At 44.1% G+C, this 19,975-nt stretch overlaps 1 protein-coding gene across 4 annotated transcripts in view; it reads left to right on the plus strand.

The window, feature by feature from the left end:
- Positions 1-19,975, plus strand: part of CRHR2 (corticotropin releasing hormone receptor 2) — a 142,864-nt gene that overhangs the window by 58,021 nt on the left and 64,868 nt on the right. For 3 of the 4 annotated variants that reach the window (XM_081970227.1, XM_081970228.1, XM_081970229.1), the window contains one exon: positions 8,769-8,854. In XM_081970227.1, coding sequence (XP_081826353.1) covers positions 8,769-8,854 — 86 coding nt within the window. Of the gene's footprint in view, positions 1-8,766; positions 8,855-19,975 lie in introns of all 4 variants that reach the window. The other variant, XM_081970230.1, reaches the window with a different exon arrangement.

Genomic DNA, 19,975 nt, shown 5'->3' on the forward strand with positions numbered 1-19,975 from the left:
TCCCCCTTCTTTCCCTCAGGCTGGCCCCGTTGATCCTCTCCTATCCCCTTTCTCTCCCTCAGGCTGGCCCCGTTGATCCCCTCCTATCCCCCTTCTTTCCCTCAGGCTGGCCCTGTTGATCCTCTCCTATCCCCTTTCTCTCCCTCAGGCTGACCCCGTTGATCCTCTCCTATCTCCCTTCTCTCTCTCAGGCTGGCCCCGTCGATCCCCTCCTATCCCCCTTCTCTCCCTCAGGCTGGCCCCGTCGATCCCCTCCTATCCCCCTTCTTTCCCTCAGGCTGGCCCCGTTGATCCTCTCCTATCCCCTTTCTCTCCCTCAGGCTGACCCCGTCGATCCTCTCCTATCTCCCTTCTCTCTCTCAGGCTGGCCCCATCGATCCTCTCCTATCTCCCGTCACTCCCTCTGGCTGGCCCCGTCGATCCCCTCCTATCCCCCTTCTTTCCCTCAGGCTGGCCCTGTTGATCCTCTCCTATCCCCTTTCTCTCCCTCAGGCTGACCCCGTCGATCCTCTCCTATCTCCCTTCTCTCTCTCAGGCTGGCCCCGTCGATCCCCTCCTATCCCCCTTCTCTCCCTCAGGCTGGCCCCGTCGATCCCCTCCTATCCCCCTTCTTTCCCTCAGGCTGGCCCCGTTGATCCTCTCCTATCCCCTTTCTCTCCCTCAGGCTGACCCCGTCGATCCTCTCCTATCTCCCTTCTCTCTCTCAGGCTGGCCCCATCGATCCTCTCCTATCTCCCGTCACTCCCTCTGGCTGGCCCCGTCGATCCCCTCCTATCCCCCTTCTTTCCCTCAGGCTGGCCCCGTCGATCCTCTCCTATCCCCCTTCTTTCCCTCAGGCTGGCCCCGTCGATCCCCTCCTATCCCCCTTCTCTCCCTCAGGCTGGCCCCGTTGATCCCCTCCTATCCCCCTTCTTTCCCTCAGGCTGGCCCCGTTGATCCCCTCCTATCCCCCTTCTTTCCCTCAGGCTGGCCCCGTTGATCCTCTCCTATCCCCTTTCTCTCCCTCAGGCTGACCCCGTCGATCCTCTCCTATCTCCCTTCTCTCTCTCAGGCTGGCCCCGTCGATCCCCTCCTATCCCCCTTCTTTCCCTCAGGCTGGCCCCGTTGATCCTCTCCTATCCCCTTTCTCTCCCTCAGGCTGGCCCCGTTGATCCCTTCCTATCCCCCTTCTTTCCCTCAGGCTGGCCCCGTTGATCCTCTCCTATCCCCTTTCTCTCCCTCAGGCTGACCCCGTCGATCCTCTCCTATCTCCCTTCTCTCTCTCAATTCAATTTCAATTTATTTGTGCTTCTAGACCGCCCCCTCTCCCAGAAGGGACTCGGGGCGGTGTACAGTCCATAGAGAATATCACAAAAATACAATAAAAAATTAAATATGTACAGTTTGGAGGAGGTTAAAATGCAATTAAAAGAACTGTACAAAGCTGAATAAATATAATTTTTTAAAATCCCTAAAACAGACACAACAGATTAAAAAACCCTAAAATAACCAGATAATAATACATTTGCCAGGAGGGACAGTTGTAATTATGCCAGGCCTGCTAATCGGAACAGGTGAGTCTTCAATTTTTGCCGGAAGGAGCGGAGGTCAGAAGTGGTTCTAATGTCGGGGGGGAGGTCATTCCAGAGGGTTGGGCCCATCACAGAGAAGGCCCTACTCCTTGGTGTCGCCCGTTGGCATTGCCTAGTGGACGGCACCAGGAGAAGTCCCTCCCTGTGTGAGCGAATTGGCCGCAGGGATGTATGTGGGAGGATGCGATCCCGCAAGTAACTAGGTCCCGTGCCATGGAGCGCTTTAAAGATGGTAATCAGCACCTTGAAACGCACCCGAAAAACCACAGGTAGCCAGTGCAGCTCACGCAGGAGAGGTGTTACGTGGGAGTACCTCGTACTCCCCATCACAGCCCGCACGGCTGCGTTCTGAACCAACTGCAGTCTCCGGGCGCGTCCCAAGGGCAGCCCCATGTAGAGAGCGTTGCAGTAATCCAGGCGGGACGTCACCAGCGCATGAGTGACCGTGCGTAGGGTGGGCCCCATCAATCAATCAGGCTGGCCCCATCAATCCTGTCCTATCCCCCTTCTTTCCCTCTGTCCTTCCATCTATCTATATCATCTGTCTGTCCATCTGTCCATCCGTTTGTCTGTCTATCGTCTGTCTGCCTGTCCGGCTGTACATATCCATCCATCCATCCATCCATCTATCCATCTATCTAATCTAGCTACAGAAAATTTTGGCTCAGTTGTGGTTATTAATTGAGGACTACCTGCAAATTACCTGGTCTTCAGCTCCTTAACTATTATGCAAAGCAGCTACCAGAAGTCCTTAATGTATGACCATAATTGAGCCTGGAATTATGATTGTAAGTTGTGCTGGTTTGTTAAGCAGTCACTGTGTGGCCATGCCTGATATTACTACCTTTTATGTGGAGTTTGTTAAGTGGATGCTGAAATTGTTAAGCGAACCTTGTGTCATGAATCAAATGCTGCAGCCATTAAGCCAACCCATTTTAGCCAATGGGCAATTTTTTTTGCCAGAAACCAAAACTAAAGCGCATTTCCAGAAAAAAAATTGAGAGATTCTTGGTGCTGTATGAGCTTTTTTGTTTTCTTGCAGATGTTTCATTACCCAAATTAGATAATGAAGCTCAGAGAGCACTAAGGACACCCCTCATTTCAATCCTGAGCAAGAAATATTTTCCTTTGTTAGCAAAAAAAAAAAAAAAGTTGTATATCACAGTTGTAACCGTGGGATAGTGCAAACAGCCATAAATGTAGGGTAGTTGCCAAATTAAATCACATGATCATGAGGTGGGGGACAGTCACCATAATATTGCAACCAAGTCATTAATTCTGGAGAGGTCCATTGTAACTTCAAATAGTCGCTAAGCCACAAATAGAGAACTAGCTCTAATTATGCATAGATCTTCAGATTTTCCACATGTTGCAACAAGATGACTTCAAATTGCATAAACATGCTTTTCCTTTCACTCAAAAATGAATGTTTTGGAGCTGGAAATAATATTGTAATTTTGCATTTCAAAAGAATCTCCTTCCTGTATATTATGTGCCCTTTCAAAAAGGACTGCATGGAGGTAGATAGAAATACGACATTTTTTGCGTGGATTTTAAGAGAGTATTATGGAGTCATGCATAAACAGAGGAATGGAGTTATGAGAGTCTTGTTTGTGTGGAAGCGAACGTGACTGGAAATAGAGTTATGTGAAAAAAGTTGCTGGTGTATCTTACGGTTTATGATTTATCCCTTTGTTGCTTGTATGTATAATGAGAGCTTATGCACTGGAGAAAAATTCCTTGTGTGTCCAATCACACTTGGCCAGTATGTTTTTCCGTTCCCTTCCATCTTTTCTTCTCTTCCCTTCCATCTTCTCTTCCCTTCCCTTCTATCTTCTTCTTTTTAAGACGTTTCACTTCTCATCCAAGAAGCTTCTTCAGTTCTGGCAGGTTGCGGGGGAATGGAAGGATTTATATTCCTTGCAGAAAGCAGGTCATTTGCATCAAAGGTGGTATGCTGCTGGTTTGCAACAGTTCGGTTGAACCAGTAGTGTCAGTGGTGTGAGGTTCCGCCCACCCCCACCTCCAGACATCCTCAAGGACCTTCTGTGCATGAGCATAAGGTTCTGTGCATGCCCAGACACATGCACTCCCATTACCGAAGCAGTAGTGGAGAAAATAGAAAATAGAATACCATTGCTGATCTGCATCCTTTTACAGTGTCATTTGAAGCGCTTGGAAATTCTACAGACTTTTAGCTATACAAAAGAGCACCTTGTGAATGGTGTGGGAGTAGGAATGGATTTCTAGAGGAAAAATTGTAGACTACAGGAAGTAGGAGCACTAACTCAGGTGACCCCAAGGACACAAATAAACCTCCAAGTGCTTCAATGACCCTCTAAAAGGATGCAAATGGACCAGCTGTCTGCAAGGAATATAAAACCTTCCATTCCCCACTATCCAGTCAGAACTGAAGAATCTTCTTGGATGAGAAGCGAAACAACTTCAAAGAAAAAAACAGGAAAGTCCAGTTGCCTCCTGAAAAAGCACCTTTACTTCTAGGTTAATTCTCTCCTTGGTCATAAGTTGAGGACTACCTGAATTTGCTTTGTCTGGGATAGCAGAAGAGAAAAACAGACCGTTCCCATCGTGGTTACCACAATGTGAAAAAGATGTTGAGACTTTAGAACAGGGGTGTCCAAACTTGGGAACCTTAAGACTTGTGGACTTCAACTCCCAGAATCCCAAAATCCACAAGTCTTAAAATTCCCAGTTTTGGACACCCCTGTTCTAGAAAGAGTGCAGAGAAGGGCAACGAAGATGTTTAGGGGACTGGAGGCTGAAACATACGAAGAACGATTGCTGGAATTGGGAAGGTCTAGTTTAATGAAAAGAAGGACTAGGGGAGACATGATAGCAGTCTTCCAATATCTCAGGGGTTGCCACAAAGAAGAGGGAGTCAAGCTGTTCTCCAAAGCACCTGAGGGCAGGACAAGAAGTAATGAGTGGAAACTAATGAAGAAGAGAAGCAACTTAGAATTAAGGAGAAATTTCCTGACAGTTAGAACAATTAATCAGCGGAACAGCTTGCCTCCAGAAGTTGTGAATGTCCCAACACTGGAAGTCTTTAAGAAGATGTTGGATAGCCATTTGTCTGGAACAGTATAGGGTTTCCTACCTAGGCAGGGGGTTAGACTAGAAGACCTCCAAGGTCCCTTCCAACTCTGCGATTCCGTTAAAGTCTTTTTCATAGGTGGATTTTTTCTAAAGAAAGAAGGCACTTTTAAAAAGGGTGGAAAAAAGAAACTACCTAGATATAAGCATTGATTTCTGCATCAACCCCCACCCCCCACCCCCATTCCATCCTCTGTGGAGAAAAGAAATCATTTGTTTTCTGTTCTCAAGAAAAAAATCCACCTCCTTCTTGTCTGAATCTGGTTGAATCATCATAAAAATTAGATTGTGGATAGTCTGCCTTCAACATGAATATATTCATCACTGAGGAAATAAATTTATGGCTTTTCAAAAAAAATTTGCTGGCAAAATAGTGTGAGGGGGCTGGATGCTTAAAAAATCAATTCCTTAGATCGGAAGAAAAGCCCTGTCACTTAGAAATGGGTTAAACAATTGCAACAATTGATATGATGCAATTTTTTAAAAATGTTGTGATTATCATAATTTTATGCTTGCCTGGTGTGTGTGTGTGTGTGTATTCTGTATTTCTCTGTTTCTGTGCTGATCTCCCTGTATTACCTTTCCACACTGGTTTCTAATTCCAGACGATTCAAGAAAATGCGAACCTTTTACAATGAATCTAATATTCAAGTAAGCAGTTTTGCTGCGCTTCCTCGTGGTTTTCCGTGTCTGGAAAGAATGAAAATGGTTAGAAAACTAGATTCTATAGAAAGCGGACTGCACAATGGTCAATATTTCATGGGAGGGAAGTCAAAAAAGGCAAAATGGAAGAGATGCTAAATCAAAGGATGGAGTTGAGGCCAGAATCCTTTTTACTAGGGATCACAAAAGAAAAACAAAGGTGGACTATATTTAATGCTACATATTTTAATGGCGGCAAGAATTGTTTTTGGATGAAAATGGAAAAATAAAGAGGCTCCCTCGGAACAAGAAGTAATTAAGAAGATACTGACGTGCAAAAGATGGACAGACTGACTCTAGAGCTCAAAGACAAGGGTGAGACGGAATATCACGAAATCTGGGACAAATTAGAAAGAGTGCAGAGAAGAGCAACAAAGAGGATTTGGGGACTGGAGGCTAAAACATATGAAGAACGGTTGCAGGAACTGGGTATGTTTAGCTTAAGAGAAAGAAGGACTAGGGGAGACATGATAGCAGCCTTCCAATATCTCAGGGGTTGCCACAAAGAAGAGGGAGTCAAACTATTCTCCAAGGCATCTGAGGGTAGAACAAGAAGCAATGGGTGGAAACTAATCAAAGAGAGAAACAACCTAGAACTGAGGAGAAATTTCCTGACAGTGAGAACAATTCATCAGTGGAACAGAAGTTGCCTCCAGAAGTTGTGAATGCCCCAACACTGGAAGTCTTTAAGAAGATGTTGGATAGCCATTTGTCTGAAACGGTATAGGGTTTCCTCCCTAGGCAGGGAGTTGGACTAGAAGACCTCCAAGGTCCCTTCCAACTCAGCTATTATATTGTATTATAAATGATACCGATGGTTAGAAATGAGGGGAAAAGGCTGGGACGGAAAAACACGGATAAGGTAAGAATTGGATAATTTGGTATTAAGAACATATGATAGGTGGGAATTGGATATGTATTTGTATGGTTAGTAATTATATAAAAGAAAGGATCAATGGAGAGGTAATCTTTTTTTTTTTGTAACGTTTTTTTATTTTTCCCTTTCAAATTCATTCATAGATACTACATTCTTATAATTGCTATTTAATGTAGAGGTAATCTGACTGACTACACACACCTATGTAATTAAGGTGACCAACTTTTTTGCAATGAAAAGGAGGACAAATAAATTGGAAAAAATATATCGTAAATAAAAGAAATATTTTATTCATTGCAACAATAATACACTAAAATATGATATATGCATAATAAAAACATTTGCAACATTTTATATTGTAATTATGCTTACATGCCTGTTAATTATTATTTAAATGAGTACTTTTCCATTGAATTAATATTTTTTGTCATAAAAATATCGTGTCTTATACCGCACTATACCGAGTCTTGACGAATTGTCATGTCAAATACAAATACGTCACATAACGCGCAACAGATTAGTCTTCAAATATCGAAAAGGAGGACATGTAGGAGGACACTTTTCGAGGGAGGACAGAACTTACAAAAGAAGGACTGTCCTCCCTAAAGGAGGACGGTTGGTCACCTTAATGTAATGGATATAAATGTAATTGTTGTAAGATCCAAACACTCTGTGGAAACGTTTATGCCAGAAATGTCGCACTATGTCCAATGTTTTTAGTGTTTATCTAATAAAAAACTTTTTTTTAAAAAAAAAAGCAAAATGGCGTCAGAAACAAAATGGCGTCAGAAACAAAACCTAATCAAGGGAGCTGCTACTGGGTCATTCTCCTTTAAAAGAAAGTGTAATCCTCGACTTACAACCATTTGTTTAGTGACCATACAACAACATCACTGGAAAAAAACTGACGTGTGTTCGTTTTTCATACTGACAACCGTTGCTGCATCCCTCGGTCACGTGATCAAAATTCAGCCATATTTATGACGGTCACAGTGTCCCAGGGTCACGTGATCCCCTTTTGCAGCCACCTGACAAAGCCAGATTCATTTAACAACCACGTTACTCACTTAACAACTGCAATGATTCTCTTAATAATTGTGGCAAGAAAGGTCATTAAAATGGGGCAAAACTCACCTAACAGCTTAACAACATAAATTTTGGGCTCAATTGTGGTTGTAAGTCAAGGACTGCCTGTATACCTATGAACGGTTTGTCCTAAATTCTGAATTTCACCGATCTATATCATATTCCTTGCTTCTTGTAATTCGTGGCAAGTGAGATTATGTTTGGGTGTGATTGCCTTTGATTAGAACAAACAGGGTGACATCAATAGAAACACAACAAAATAAATGAATGGTTGAATAACCGTGTGATTTTGGAGTCTCATTATGTTAGCAATAGAATAACAGAGTTGGAAGGGACCTTGGAGGTCTTCTAGTCCAACCCCCTGTCTAGGCGGCAAACCCTACACCATTTCAGACAATTGCTTGTCCAACATCTTCTTATAAACGTCCAGTGTTGGAACATTCACAACTTCTGGAGAAAAGTTATTCCACTGGTTAATTGTCCTGTCAGGAAATCTATCCTTAGTTCCAAGTTGCTTCTCTCCTTGATTAGTTTCCACCCATTGCTTCTTTTTCCTGCCTTCTGGTGCTTTGGAGAATAGCTTGACTGCCTCTTCTTTGGGGCAGCCCCTGAGATATTGGAAGACTGTTGTCAAGTCTCCCCTAGTCCCTTTATTGTAATATAGGTAGTTCTTGACTTACAACCAGTTAATGACCATTCAAAATTGCAGCAGAACTGAAAAAAAAGTGACTTACAACCGTTCCTTGCGCTTACAATCACTCATTTACCAACTATTTGAAGTTACAATGGCACAAAAAAAAAGTGACTTGCAACCGCCCTTCTACTTATGACCATCACAATATCCCTACAGTCACATGATCAAAATTTGGGCACTTGGAAACTCTCCTGTGTTTTTGACAGTTTCAGCATCCTTGGGCTGCCCATGAATGCCACTTGCATTCATGGGAATGGGAATGACAATGGGAAACTGCATTCACTTAATGACGGTCTGATCCACTTAACAACAGTGGTTAAAAAAAGGTAATAAAATAATTCATGGTTCACTTAGCATCCTATTGAATCATGGTTCAATTCAGATCCAAATTTCTGGTTGTAAGTCAAAGAGTATCTTTACAAATTTGAGAAACTATTCAAATATGACAACATGGCTCATTTCCCCTGTGTTTCGGATTGCTGAAATATTGGCTCAAGGACTTTTGCTGCTGTTCAGATCCCTTTGTCCCAGTGCATATGTGATCAACGTCGCGAGGGCAGAAAATTATAATTTTTATCATATTTGCAGCTGCTTAGCAAAGTTTCCCTGTGAAGTCAGGGCTGGTTTCCATATTTTATCCTTTTTTTAAAGACAGAGTTGTGTTAATGCTTTTGTTTGGAAGTTTGGCTCAATGTTTTTGTTGGTGTCTCTTTCCTCCCCTTAGGAAATGCATATCGAGAATGCATGGAAAATGGGACATGGGCTTTCAAAGTTAATTACACGCAGTGTGAACCGATTCTCGACGAAGAGGTACGTTGATCTGTGGTTGGTTTTCCTGGGTGGAGCAATTAGATTAAGGGTGGTGGACAGGTGGGTTAAAAAATGTCAAGGTGGATCGAAGCCTCACCTCTTTTGATTATGTGGTTGCACTTATCCATCTTCATGTTTTTCTACAATTTCTAAGTAGGTGTATCTAGTAAAAGGTAAATCTAACAGGGGCATAAATAAAGGTAAAGGTTCCCCTCGCACATATGTGCTAGTCATTCCTGACTCTAGGAGGCTCATCTCCCTTTCAAAGCTGAAGAGCCAGCACTGTCTGAAGACGTCTCCATGGTCATGTGGTCGGCATGACTAAATGACAAAGGCGCACAGAGCGCTGTTACCTTCCCACCAAAGGTGGTCCCTATTTTTCTACTTGCATTTTTTACCTGCTTTCGAACTGTTAGGTTGGCAGACAACCTGTTACTGGAACAAGTAACAGGAGCTCACTCCATTATGCGTCACTAGGGTTTTGAACCGCCGAACTGCTGATCTTTCTGATCGACAAGCTCAGCGTCTTAGCCACTGAGCCAAAGCATCCCTGTTAGTGCATTTAGAAAGAGAGTCAAAGTCTGTTAGTTGCAGAGTCAAAATCATTTGCATGCATCACACAGGTAAACATGTGAGCATGTAGCTGCAACAAGCTCATCACACATGCTGTCCGCACCACGTAGGAAGGAAGGATGAAAAGTAAACTGAACAATTGCACAACATGCCCATTTTAAGAATTGCTCCCCATCCCACTTTCTGAAGGCCAAAAATAAATATAAACTTCCTCCTTGGTATTCAGTCTTAAGAGTACAAATCCTACAGTCTTTAGAGAATACTTTGACATTCATTGGGATCTGACCTTCCCTAAAAATAACCACCGCTCTTACTTGGAACAGCCTGCTGGATCATTAATTGAGTGAATTAAATTAATATTTAACTGATTGCTGGATCTTTAATTAGTCATCACATTAAAAAAAAAAGATGTCACTTTGGAAAACATGCCGAGAAGAGCAACTAGTAAGATTGCAGGAATTATCTATGGCTTAGTCTGAAGAAAAGAAGGACTAGGGGAGACATGATAGCGGTATTCCATTATTTGAGGAGCTGCCACAAAGAAGAGGAGGTCAACTTATTTTCAAAAGTGCCACAGAGCAATACAAGAAACAATGGATGGAAAGTAACCAAGGAGAGAAGCGACCTGGAATTAAGGAGAATATTCCCTAACAGAGGGAACAATAAACCGGTGGAACAGCTTGCCACCAGAAGTTGTGGGAGCTTCATCAGTGGAGGTTTTTAAGAAGGGACTAGACAGCCATCTGCCTAAAATGGTAGAGGGGCAGTGATGGCTAACCTTTTTCTCCTTGCATGCCGAAATCGCCCATACCCATAATGCAGTGCACCCCTATCCCTGCATGCATGCATGCATGCATGACCCCCTGGCTCTCCCCTGCATGCATGTGACTCCACGCATGCATGTAACCCCCCCCACGCCCCTTTTTGGACGTAGCAGGCCTCCCTGAACTCTCCTGAAATCAAAAATGGGGTATGGGGGGGTGCCTCACCCCATGCATTCCACCCCCCGCACATATGTGCATGACCACCTGTGCTTGCACGCACAACCCCCATGACCTCCCCATGCATGCGTGCATGTCTCCCGCATGTGCAGCAGAGACCCGAAAATCAGCTGTCTGGCAGAAGGCGTGCATGCATGTGCGGTGGAGCTGAGCTGGGTGATGACATGCCGTAGGTTTGCCATCACAGGTATAAGGTCTGCTTGAGCACGGAGTTGGACTAGAAGGCCCCCAAGGTCCCTTCCAGCTCTATTCTGATTGATATAATATTGTGGGGTGGGATGGAATAGGATATCAGGATTGGAAGGAACTGACTCATACTTATGATGGTTGCAGTGTCTTTTCCCATGTAAGATTGAGATTGTCTTGGCAACGTTTTGGCGAGGTCTCACTCCCGATCCTCAGGCTGGTGTTTTTGGCTTAAAGTGTGGCCAGAGCTGCCGTATTTCTATAAATCTTGGTGTCTGTGTGTGTGGAGTGCTGGCTTTGGGTCAGTAAGTGGAATGATTGGTCGTGTGGTTATATCATGATTGGTAGGTGCTAATCATGATACAACCACACGACCAATCATTCCACTTACTGAAACAAAGCCGGCACTCCACACACAGATAACAAGATTTATAGAAAGACGGCAGTTCCGATCACGCTTTAAGGCCAAAACCCAGCCTGAAGATGGTGAGTGAGACCTCGCCGAAACGTTGCCAAGACAATCTCAATCTTACACGGGAAAGGACCCAAATACAACAAGACTAGCATACCTATACCTGTGAAAATCTATGAAAACATACACACACACACATGTACATACGTACGTACGTACGTATGTATGTGCTTACGTACGTATGTACTATGTATGTATGTTGCTTTTGTGCTGATAAATGAATAAAGGGAGACTAGTATAGATGTATTTCAAGCTATTTAGCTCTCATCAGCTAGCCATGCCCTTACTGGGAATTGAACCTGGGCTGACCATACATGACACAATACATATATACACATACATACATACATTCACACACACACACACACACACGCTTACACACACACATTTGATGATCCTCCCAATCCAAGTTCCTCATAGTGGTCAGGTATCAACCCCTATGAGTTGATCGGTGTATCGAAGAGATCAGTAAATGACTGAAGGTCAGTAGGAACAAACTGAACCTGAAAAAGTGGAGGTAAAATTCACCCATCTCCACAAACTACGGATGGTCTTCGACTTACAAAGTTACCATGGCACTGAAAAAGCGACTTATGAATGTTTTTCACCCGAACAACCCTTGCACCATCCCCTTGGTCCACGTGATCAAAATTCAGGCACTTGGCAACTGACTCGCATTTATGACCGTAGCTGTGTTCCAGCTGTGTGTGTGTGTGTCATATGAATCACTGCAGTTGTTGATTTAGTAACAAGGTTGTAAACTGAATCCGTCTTCCCCATGGTTTGTGAAAAGGCCACAGGTCACATGACCTTGGGACACAGCAATGGTTATAAATATGAACCACTTTGCCAAACATCCGTTCGTTGATCATGTGACCGTGGGAATGTTGCAACAGCCCTAAGTGTGAAAAGAGCCATGTCATTTTTTTTCCAGTGCCGTCGTAACTTTGAACAGTTACTAAACGAACTGCTGTCAATTGAGGACTACCTGCACTTATAAGCTAAGAAAGGCAGGATAAAAATTTTTTTAGTAGGTAAATAATTCAGTTGAAGTTGAAGCTGTATGCAGTAAGACACTTGGTTGAACAGGAGTTGTCAAACTTGATTTCATTGAGGACCACATCAGGGTTGTGTTCAACCTCAGGGGACTGGGGTGGGCGTGGCCCAGGTGGGTGTGGCCGGGATGGGCGTGTCACTTGTGTCGGGGGCACCTGTGGTGGCAAAAACGGGCTCCTGCGCTCCACTTTTGGCTTCAACGGCCTCCTGCAACCCTCTGCCAGCGAAAATGGAATTGGGAGTGTCACTCCGGTCCTCATGAGCTCCATTTTCGCTGTCAGAGGCACTGCAGACCAGTCCTTCACTGTTTTCAGGGTGGCCCTTTGGTCCAGATCTAAGGACCCCATGGGCAGGCTGCAGGGCCTTGAATTTGACACCTACTGTTCTGATCTAGGCTTCCCAAAAGCACGAAGCCGACTCCTCGTCCCAATAAAACCTCTTTTATTTAGGTTAAAGGGAATTCCTCTCCAGCAAAGTCCCCGCCAACAGTCTTTTGAGAGATTTCACAACTATAGACCTTTATCAGGCTTGGAGAGCTGCCAGGCCGATATCTTCCAAATGCCACGCTGTAGCAGCAATTACTTGGCAAGAAGTCAGGAACAGATCTTCACTTTAATGAATTGAACTAATTGTCTCCTGCAAACTCCCCTCCCCTTTCGCTCCTCTTTATTTCCTATGGGAGGGGGCCATTCACCATCCACCTGTGCCTTTACTCCCAAGTCGACCCTTGTTCCTTAGCTGTTCCCTTCTCCTGGCAGCTCTGTGCATGTGCACACTGGGAACAGGCTCCAGCTGTTCCTCTGCCTCACTTATGTCCGACGCTGAAGGCAGCTGATAACTGGCATATGGCCCTGGCCCCCTCTCTGCCTCCAACACAAAGCCCTCATCAGAGCCTCCCCCCAGACTCCAGGACCGGCCCATCTTCCTCCCCAACCTCCTCACTGTCCAAATCTGCTGCCAACTCTACTGGCCTCTGATGGGCCACAACACCTCTGGTGTTGAAGATCTGTCTGATAAATCAACAACCTGAATAAATGTGAACCTGGAAGGCAGATTTCCAAGGGGGGGGGGCGAATTGTGTGGTTTTTCAAGCACACATGAGGTTGAACCAATTCTTAAACGGCTTTGATTACATTGTGAGTGTCGTCAAATTTGGATCCTTTTTAAAACCCCTCAACCATGAAGTGTTGAATGTTCTCTTTGGCTACAAAATCCTTAAAATACTGGAAATGTTTCCAAAAGTTCTCGGTTTGAAAGGTACTCACAATTTCATTTGTTCAGGGGGGTGTTTTTTTTTCCTCTTTGAGTTTGCTAAAAGAGCTTGATAAATATCAGACGTGGAATATTCCCTGAGTGTTTTAGAGTTCAGGTCTTGGGAAACAGATGCATTTATAACCAAACATTTGTCGGAAATCTTATCTTTGATTAAAGCTCAGGTTTTTCTGTCTTTAGAATGACCTTTTATTTCGGTTTATTAGTTGTTAATCTTAAGAGGTGGCATACATCGCATGAGCTGCCTTTTTTTTTTTTCCCTGAATTTTTAAAAGCAGCATTTATTCCCATCCATTTATTGAATTTGGGTAAATAAAATTGAATGACTGAAGACAGAAATAAATCATTTCTGGATTGTTTTGATGGGAGGAATATTCTCTGTTAACATTCTAACTCTCTGTATCAAAAACATCCAGAGATATGATTATGCAAATAGATAGTTACTATTATTATCCAACTGCTGGCAGATACTCATTTTCCTGGTGTAAATTGTGCTTTTGTAGCATATTAGGATCAAAAGCAGGAAGAGGCTTCAAAAGATACAGTGGCAAAGATTTTTTGCCGACAATTGATCAATGGATTCAGAAGGTGGCGGGGTTCGCTGAAATGGCAAAAATTTCAGCTTTCTTAAAAGCTCAGAAACAGGAGGATTACACACAGGAATGGGCAAAATGGATTGATTATATACAGAATAAATACCAGACTAGGAGTTATTATCTAGCCTTTAGGTAAGAATGTTTAGACCGATAGATGATCAGAGTAAATAGTATATGGGATGTTTGGAATTGTTAGAGTGGTATACAGCGGAAGTCAGGGGGGTGGGTTTGTGTGGGAGGTGGGGGAGGGTTAGGGTGGAGGGTGGGGCAATATATATGTATGAATAAATTAGAAGATGGGACTAATGAAACATTGTTAGGCTAGGAGAAATTTATATTAAGAGTTATAGATGTTAAAACAAATAAAAGAAAATAAAATAAAAACAAAAGTAAAATAAAAGATACAGTGGCACAGATGCAGCTTCGGTGTACTGCAATTTTAAAATAGCCACGCAAAATTCAATGAGTATATTGTTACTCTTGAGGAACAATTCTGGTTGATGTGTCCAATGAATCATTAAAGGGATCAACCCATGGGCCCTCCCTTGAGGCACAAATGACCAGACTCAAATTATCCTACTTTGGACACATGATGTGTGAAGAGCCAACTCTCTGGAGAAGATCTTGATGCTAGGATAGATGGAAAGAAAGAGAAGAAGGGGGCAACCAGTAGCAGAGTAGATGGACTCAATTATGATTGTGAGTGCTAAAGAACAGAGGCCTTTGAACAATGGTGCTGAAGAAGACTCCTGCATTGAGTACCTTGGACTGCAAGGCCATCCAACTGGTCAGTCCTAGAGGAGATCAACCCTGACTGCTCTTTAGACAGCCAGATCCAGAAGATGAAACTCAAATACTTTGGCCACCTAATGAGAAGGAAAAGGACTCACTGGATTAGACCCTAATGCTGGGAAAGACTGAGGGCAAAAGAAGAATGGGACGGCAGAGAATGAGGTGGCTGGATGGAGTCACCGAAGCAGTAGGCGTAAGCTTAAATGGACTCCAGAGGATGGTAGAGGACAGGAAGGCCTGGACGTACATTGTCCACGGAGTCGTGATGGGTCTGACTTCGCAACTAACAATAACAATGGTTATGATGATGGTGGCATTCTTGGAAGATCAGAAGAGCAATAGTAGGCCACATGTTATAGCCAAGGTCTACCTATGTGGTCACTAGAGTCAACTTTATGGCTAATATTCATTCAACGTAAAGACTTAGCACGCTGAGGAAGATTAAAATGGTGAAAAAGATGAAAGGAAAAAGAAGAGATAACCAGTAGAAAGTAGTTTGTCTTTCATAGGTTACAGTGGATATTGGGGGCTCCACTAGAACACCTGAATGATCAGGTTGGGGACAGGTGATCCGGTAGAAGATTGGTGTATCTGGTCATTAATGTGGACACTTTAATCATTCATGGTTCATCACCATAATCTTGATGAACTCTGTTATGGAAGTGATGGAAGGACCACTGGAAAAGCTGAAGGACTAGCTAGGAAAAATTATCCTGGAGAAGATCTATCCACGTGGTCACTAAAAGTCAACATTGACCAGATCACTCAATCACTCAATTGCCCAATTCCCTTAAAAAAATCCATAATTGTGGAAAACCTGGAAGGAAGGACCTAGCATCAAGGAAGATGGCCTCAGCTATAGTGTGAGGAGGACACCAATGGAAGACCGGAAGGGCCAGGTTAGGGAAAGATCTTTCTGGAGAAGGTCTATCTATCTGAACACAAAGATTTGACACCAAATTGATGGCAGATAATCAATCAATAGAAGCGCAAAGCTGCTCCTTTGAGAAGTGCACAGCGTGAGAAAGGTGGGAGGAAAGAGAAGAGGACAACCAACAGCAAAGTGGATGGACTCAGTTATGAAGGTGCTGGGTGGACCATTGGAAAACCTGAAGGATCAAGTTGGGGACAGATCGTTCGAGAGAAGGTCTACCCATGTGGCTGCTGAGAGTCATCACCAACTTGATGGCACATAGTCATTCAGCATGAAGACTTAACTATCTGAAGAGGATCGTGATGCTGGAAGGAAAGAGAAGAAGACAACCAGGAACAAGATGGAGTGACTCAGTTGCCGTGGTGATAGAGACAGTGTGGGAAGAGTGAAAGACTCAATTAGGTACATCAATCGTCTTGGAGAAAGTTTGCTTCCAAAACTCAGGAATTGCAAATTCTGAATGAAAAACTCTTGGTTTGAACACAGGCTCAAAAGGATGAAAATAAAAGCCCAGTCAAAAATGAATGTAATCATCTCTTTCTTTCACTCAAGACACAAATGACTAAACCCATTTGGACACATGATCCAGCTCTGGACAGAGCTATGATGCTGGGAAAGAAGGAAGGAAGCAAAGCAACGAATGACTAGTAGCAAGATGGATGGACTCAGATACAGTGGCAATGGGCACACTGTCAGAAGAACTGAAAGATGGAATTAGGCACAGATCATCATGGAGAAATTCTGCCTAGGTGGTTGGCAAGGGTCAACAGAATACTCCATTCCTCTGCTCCCAACAGAATCCCTTATGCCACTAGGCTCGAAATTTTGGGTTTGGACAATCTGGAACTGCGCCTCCTGTGGTCTGTACACAAAATTGTCTGCTACAACATCCTACCTGTCAGTGAATACTTCAGCTTCAACCGCAATAATACATGGGCAGACAATAGATACAAACTCAAAGTAAACCACTCCAAAGTCGGTTGGAGAAAATACGATTTGAGCAAGAGCGGTCAATGCCTGGAATGCTCTACCTGACTGCATTATTACTTCCTCAAACCCCCACAGCTTCAGCCTCAAACTGTCTTACCGTGGACCTCACCTCATTCCTAAGAGGTCCGTAAAGGGGGCGTGCATAAGCGCACCAGGGTGCCTTCCGTCCCCATTTATTTGTATTCATTTCCTTTGTTCATATCATGTTGATACCTATACCTGCTATCTTGTACATGTTTGACAAACAAACAAACATTGACTTCACAGAATATAATTAGTCAACCAATGGAAAGAACCAGGTTCCTTGAAAAAATCATTACAGGTAGTCTTTGACTTGCAACCACAATTAAGGGAGGCATTTGTTTAAGCGAGTTTTGCTCTGTTTTACAACCTTTCTTGCCGCAGTTGTTAAGTGAATCACCAAAGGTGTTAAGTAAGTCACATGGTTGTTAAGTGAAGCTGTCTTCCCCATTGACTTTGCTTGTCGGGAGGTCACAAAAGGGGATCACGTGACCGCAGGACACTGCAGCCATCATAAATATGAATCAGTTGCTGAGCGTCCGAATTTTGATCACATGACCACGGGGACGCTATAATGGTCGTAACTGTGAAAAATGATCCTATCACTTTTTTTACTGCAGTTGTAACTTCAAACATTTGCTAAACGAACTATTGTAAGTCAAGGACTACCTGTATACTTGGAAATATGGACTAGAACAGGGGTTGGCAACTTGTGCCTCTGGAGCCGCATGTCACTCTTTCATCCCTCTGCTGCAGCTCCCTGTCGCTGGTTGGCACCACAATTTTGACAGGAGTTTTCAGCAGAGGAAAAAGGATGCCACGCTAGGAGGAGACTCTATGGTGGGGAAACTGGACTTCTAGTCGGCAGAGGAAAAAGGACGCCACACTAGGAAGAGACTCTATGGTGGGGAAACCGGACTTCTAGTTGGCAGAGGAAAAAGGACACCACGCTAGGAGGAGACTCTATGGTGGGGAAACCGGACTTCTAGTTGGCAGAGGAAAAAGGACGCCACGCTAGGAGGAGACTCTATGGTGGGGAAACCGGACTTCTAGTCGGCAGAGGAAAAAGGACGCCACGCTAGGAGGAGACTCTATGGTGGGGAAACTGGACTTCTAGTCGGCAGAGGAAAAAGGCCGCCACGCTAGGAGGAGACTCTATGGTGAGGGAACTGGACTTCCAGTCAGATCCAGAATTGAACTGGGTGCTTCCGGTTAGGATCTGTGTGGTTCTTTGTATGCTTAAGGTTGCTGAACCCTGGACAAGAAGAAGCAAGATGGACTCACTTACATGGTGATGGGGACATATTCGGAAGAGCTGAAGGACCAGTCTGGAGACAGATCATTATGGAGAAAATCTTATCTATGAAGTCTCGAAGAGTCAAAAAACAATTCGATAGCATATCATCATGGTGACCTTGCACGGATGACCCTTTACCGACAACCATTTATTTAACCACTGTTTGAAGTTACCACGGCATTGGACAAAGTGACTTGGAACAGATCCTCACACTTACGATGGTCAACGCTTTCGCACATGATCAGAATTCGGCAAATGCTGCAGCATCCCAGAATGGCAGGATTGCCATGTGCAACAGCATCCCAAACGGCATCCAATTACAGGGGGAGTCAGATTGCACAATTCACTTAACAACGGCAGTGGTTCACTTAACGACTGTGGCAAAAAAAAATCAAAATTGGGGATGATTCACTCAACAACTGCCCTTGCGATGGGAATTCTGGTTTCAGTTGTGATTGTAGGCCACCTGTTGTGTAGCTGCAGCAAAATCCTAAGAAAAGGCACACTTGGTGTGGGAAGAGCAGAGAATGGCTACGGGCTTGCCTCAAATATTCCAAAGTACCTTTTCGCCCTTTGAACTGAAATGTTACCCAGCGCTAATCCAGTAATGGGATAATAATTCATCAGCTGAACATCTGCTTGTTGACTGGGTTTGAAGGCACCAGAGTCACCGTTAAAACCAGGTGGGGGGGAAGAAGCTTCCACGCAGATGGCTTGTTTCACAATAAGCATTAATGGAACCGGAATCACATGTCCCACTTAAATCGCTCATGGGCAGGATTAGCATCTGGTGCAGAGATGAAAACCCCATTCAGCAATGGGAGTGGAGGGGCTACTGCTAGTGTAGTGATGGCTAACCACTTCCTGAGCAAGTGCCCAAAGCATGCCCGAACCCCCAAAATGCAATGCGTGCACGGTCCACATTCGCCCTGTCCACTGCGCATGCACACACCCCAACCTTGCACCCCACCCCATGGGCATGCATATGCAGCCCACGCACATGCCCTACCACCCCCCACATGTACGTGTGGCTCCCTGAATGCACACACCCCCACGCATGTGCGCACACACACCCACATATGCTCCGCCCCCCGTGCATGCACAGCAGAGATCCGATGACCAGCTGGCTGACAGGAAGTGCAAGCACATGCACAGTAGAGCTGAACTAGGGTGCCGGCTCATGTGCCCACAGAACGGGTTCTGCGTGCCACAGGTGGCACACGTTTGCCATCACAGTGCTAGTTCCAAATGGCTTGGGGATTTGGGGGGAGAAGGAGCGGTGTCAGCCTGCTCCTTTCCAGATAGAAATGTCAGAAGGTGGAAGAAAGAGAGTTCTTGGACATAGAAACAAGTGTCCAGAGCAGCCCCACAAAAACAGGCTTCTCTAAGCCATGATTGGAGATAAAGGGGTGGGGTGTAATGGATATATGGGAGATATATACTATACATACATACATACATACATACATACATACATACATACATACATATACACACAAACACATACATACATACATACATATATATTTGTGTTGATAAATAAATAAAGGGACACTAGTATAGATCTATTTCAAGCTATTTAGCTCTCATCAGCTAGCCATACCCTTACTGGGATTCGAACCAGGGCTGTATTACATATTAGGCAGTTGTATTAGCCACGAAGCCTCAGGCTCTCCTCCTTATCAGCTGAGCCAGGGAAATAGGTATGTATTTGTGTTACAACCCCTGGTATGCCCAAATATGGGAGGGAGCTCACTACTCCCTCTTTCTGTCCTTCGGCTCATTACAGAAGACCATCCAGGCAGAAAACCATATTTTTATTTTTAATGTTGCCTTTTTATATTTGTGTTGTATTTGTGCTGATAAATAAATGGCTAGCTGATGAGAGCTAAATAGCTTGAAATAGATCTACACTAGTCTCGCTTTATTTA

Source organism: Natrix helvetica (assembly GCF_964273705.1).
Source record: "Natrix helvetica genome assembly, chromosome: Z".
Lineage (NCBI taxonomy): Eukaryota > Metazoa > Chordata > Lepidosauria > Squamata > Natricidae > Natrix > Natrix helvetica.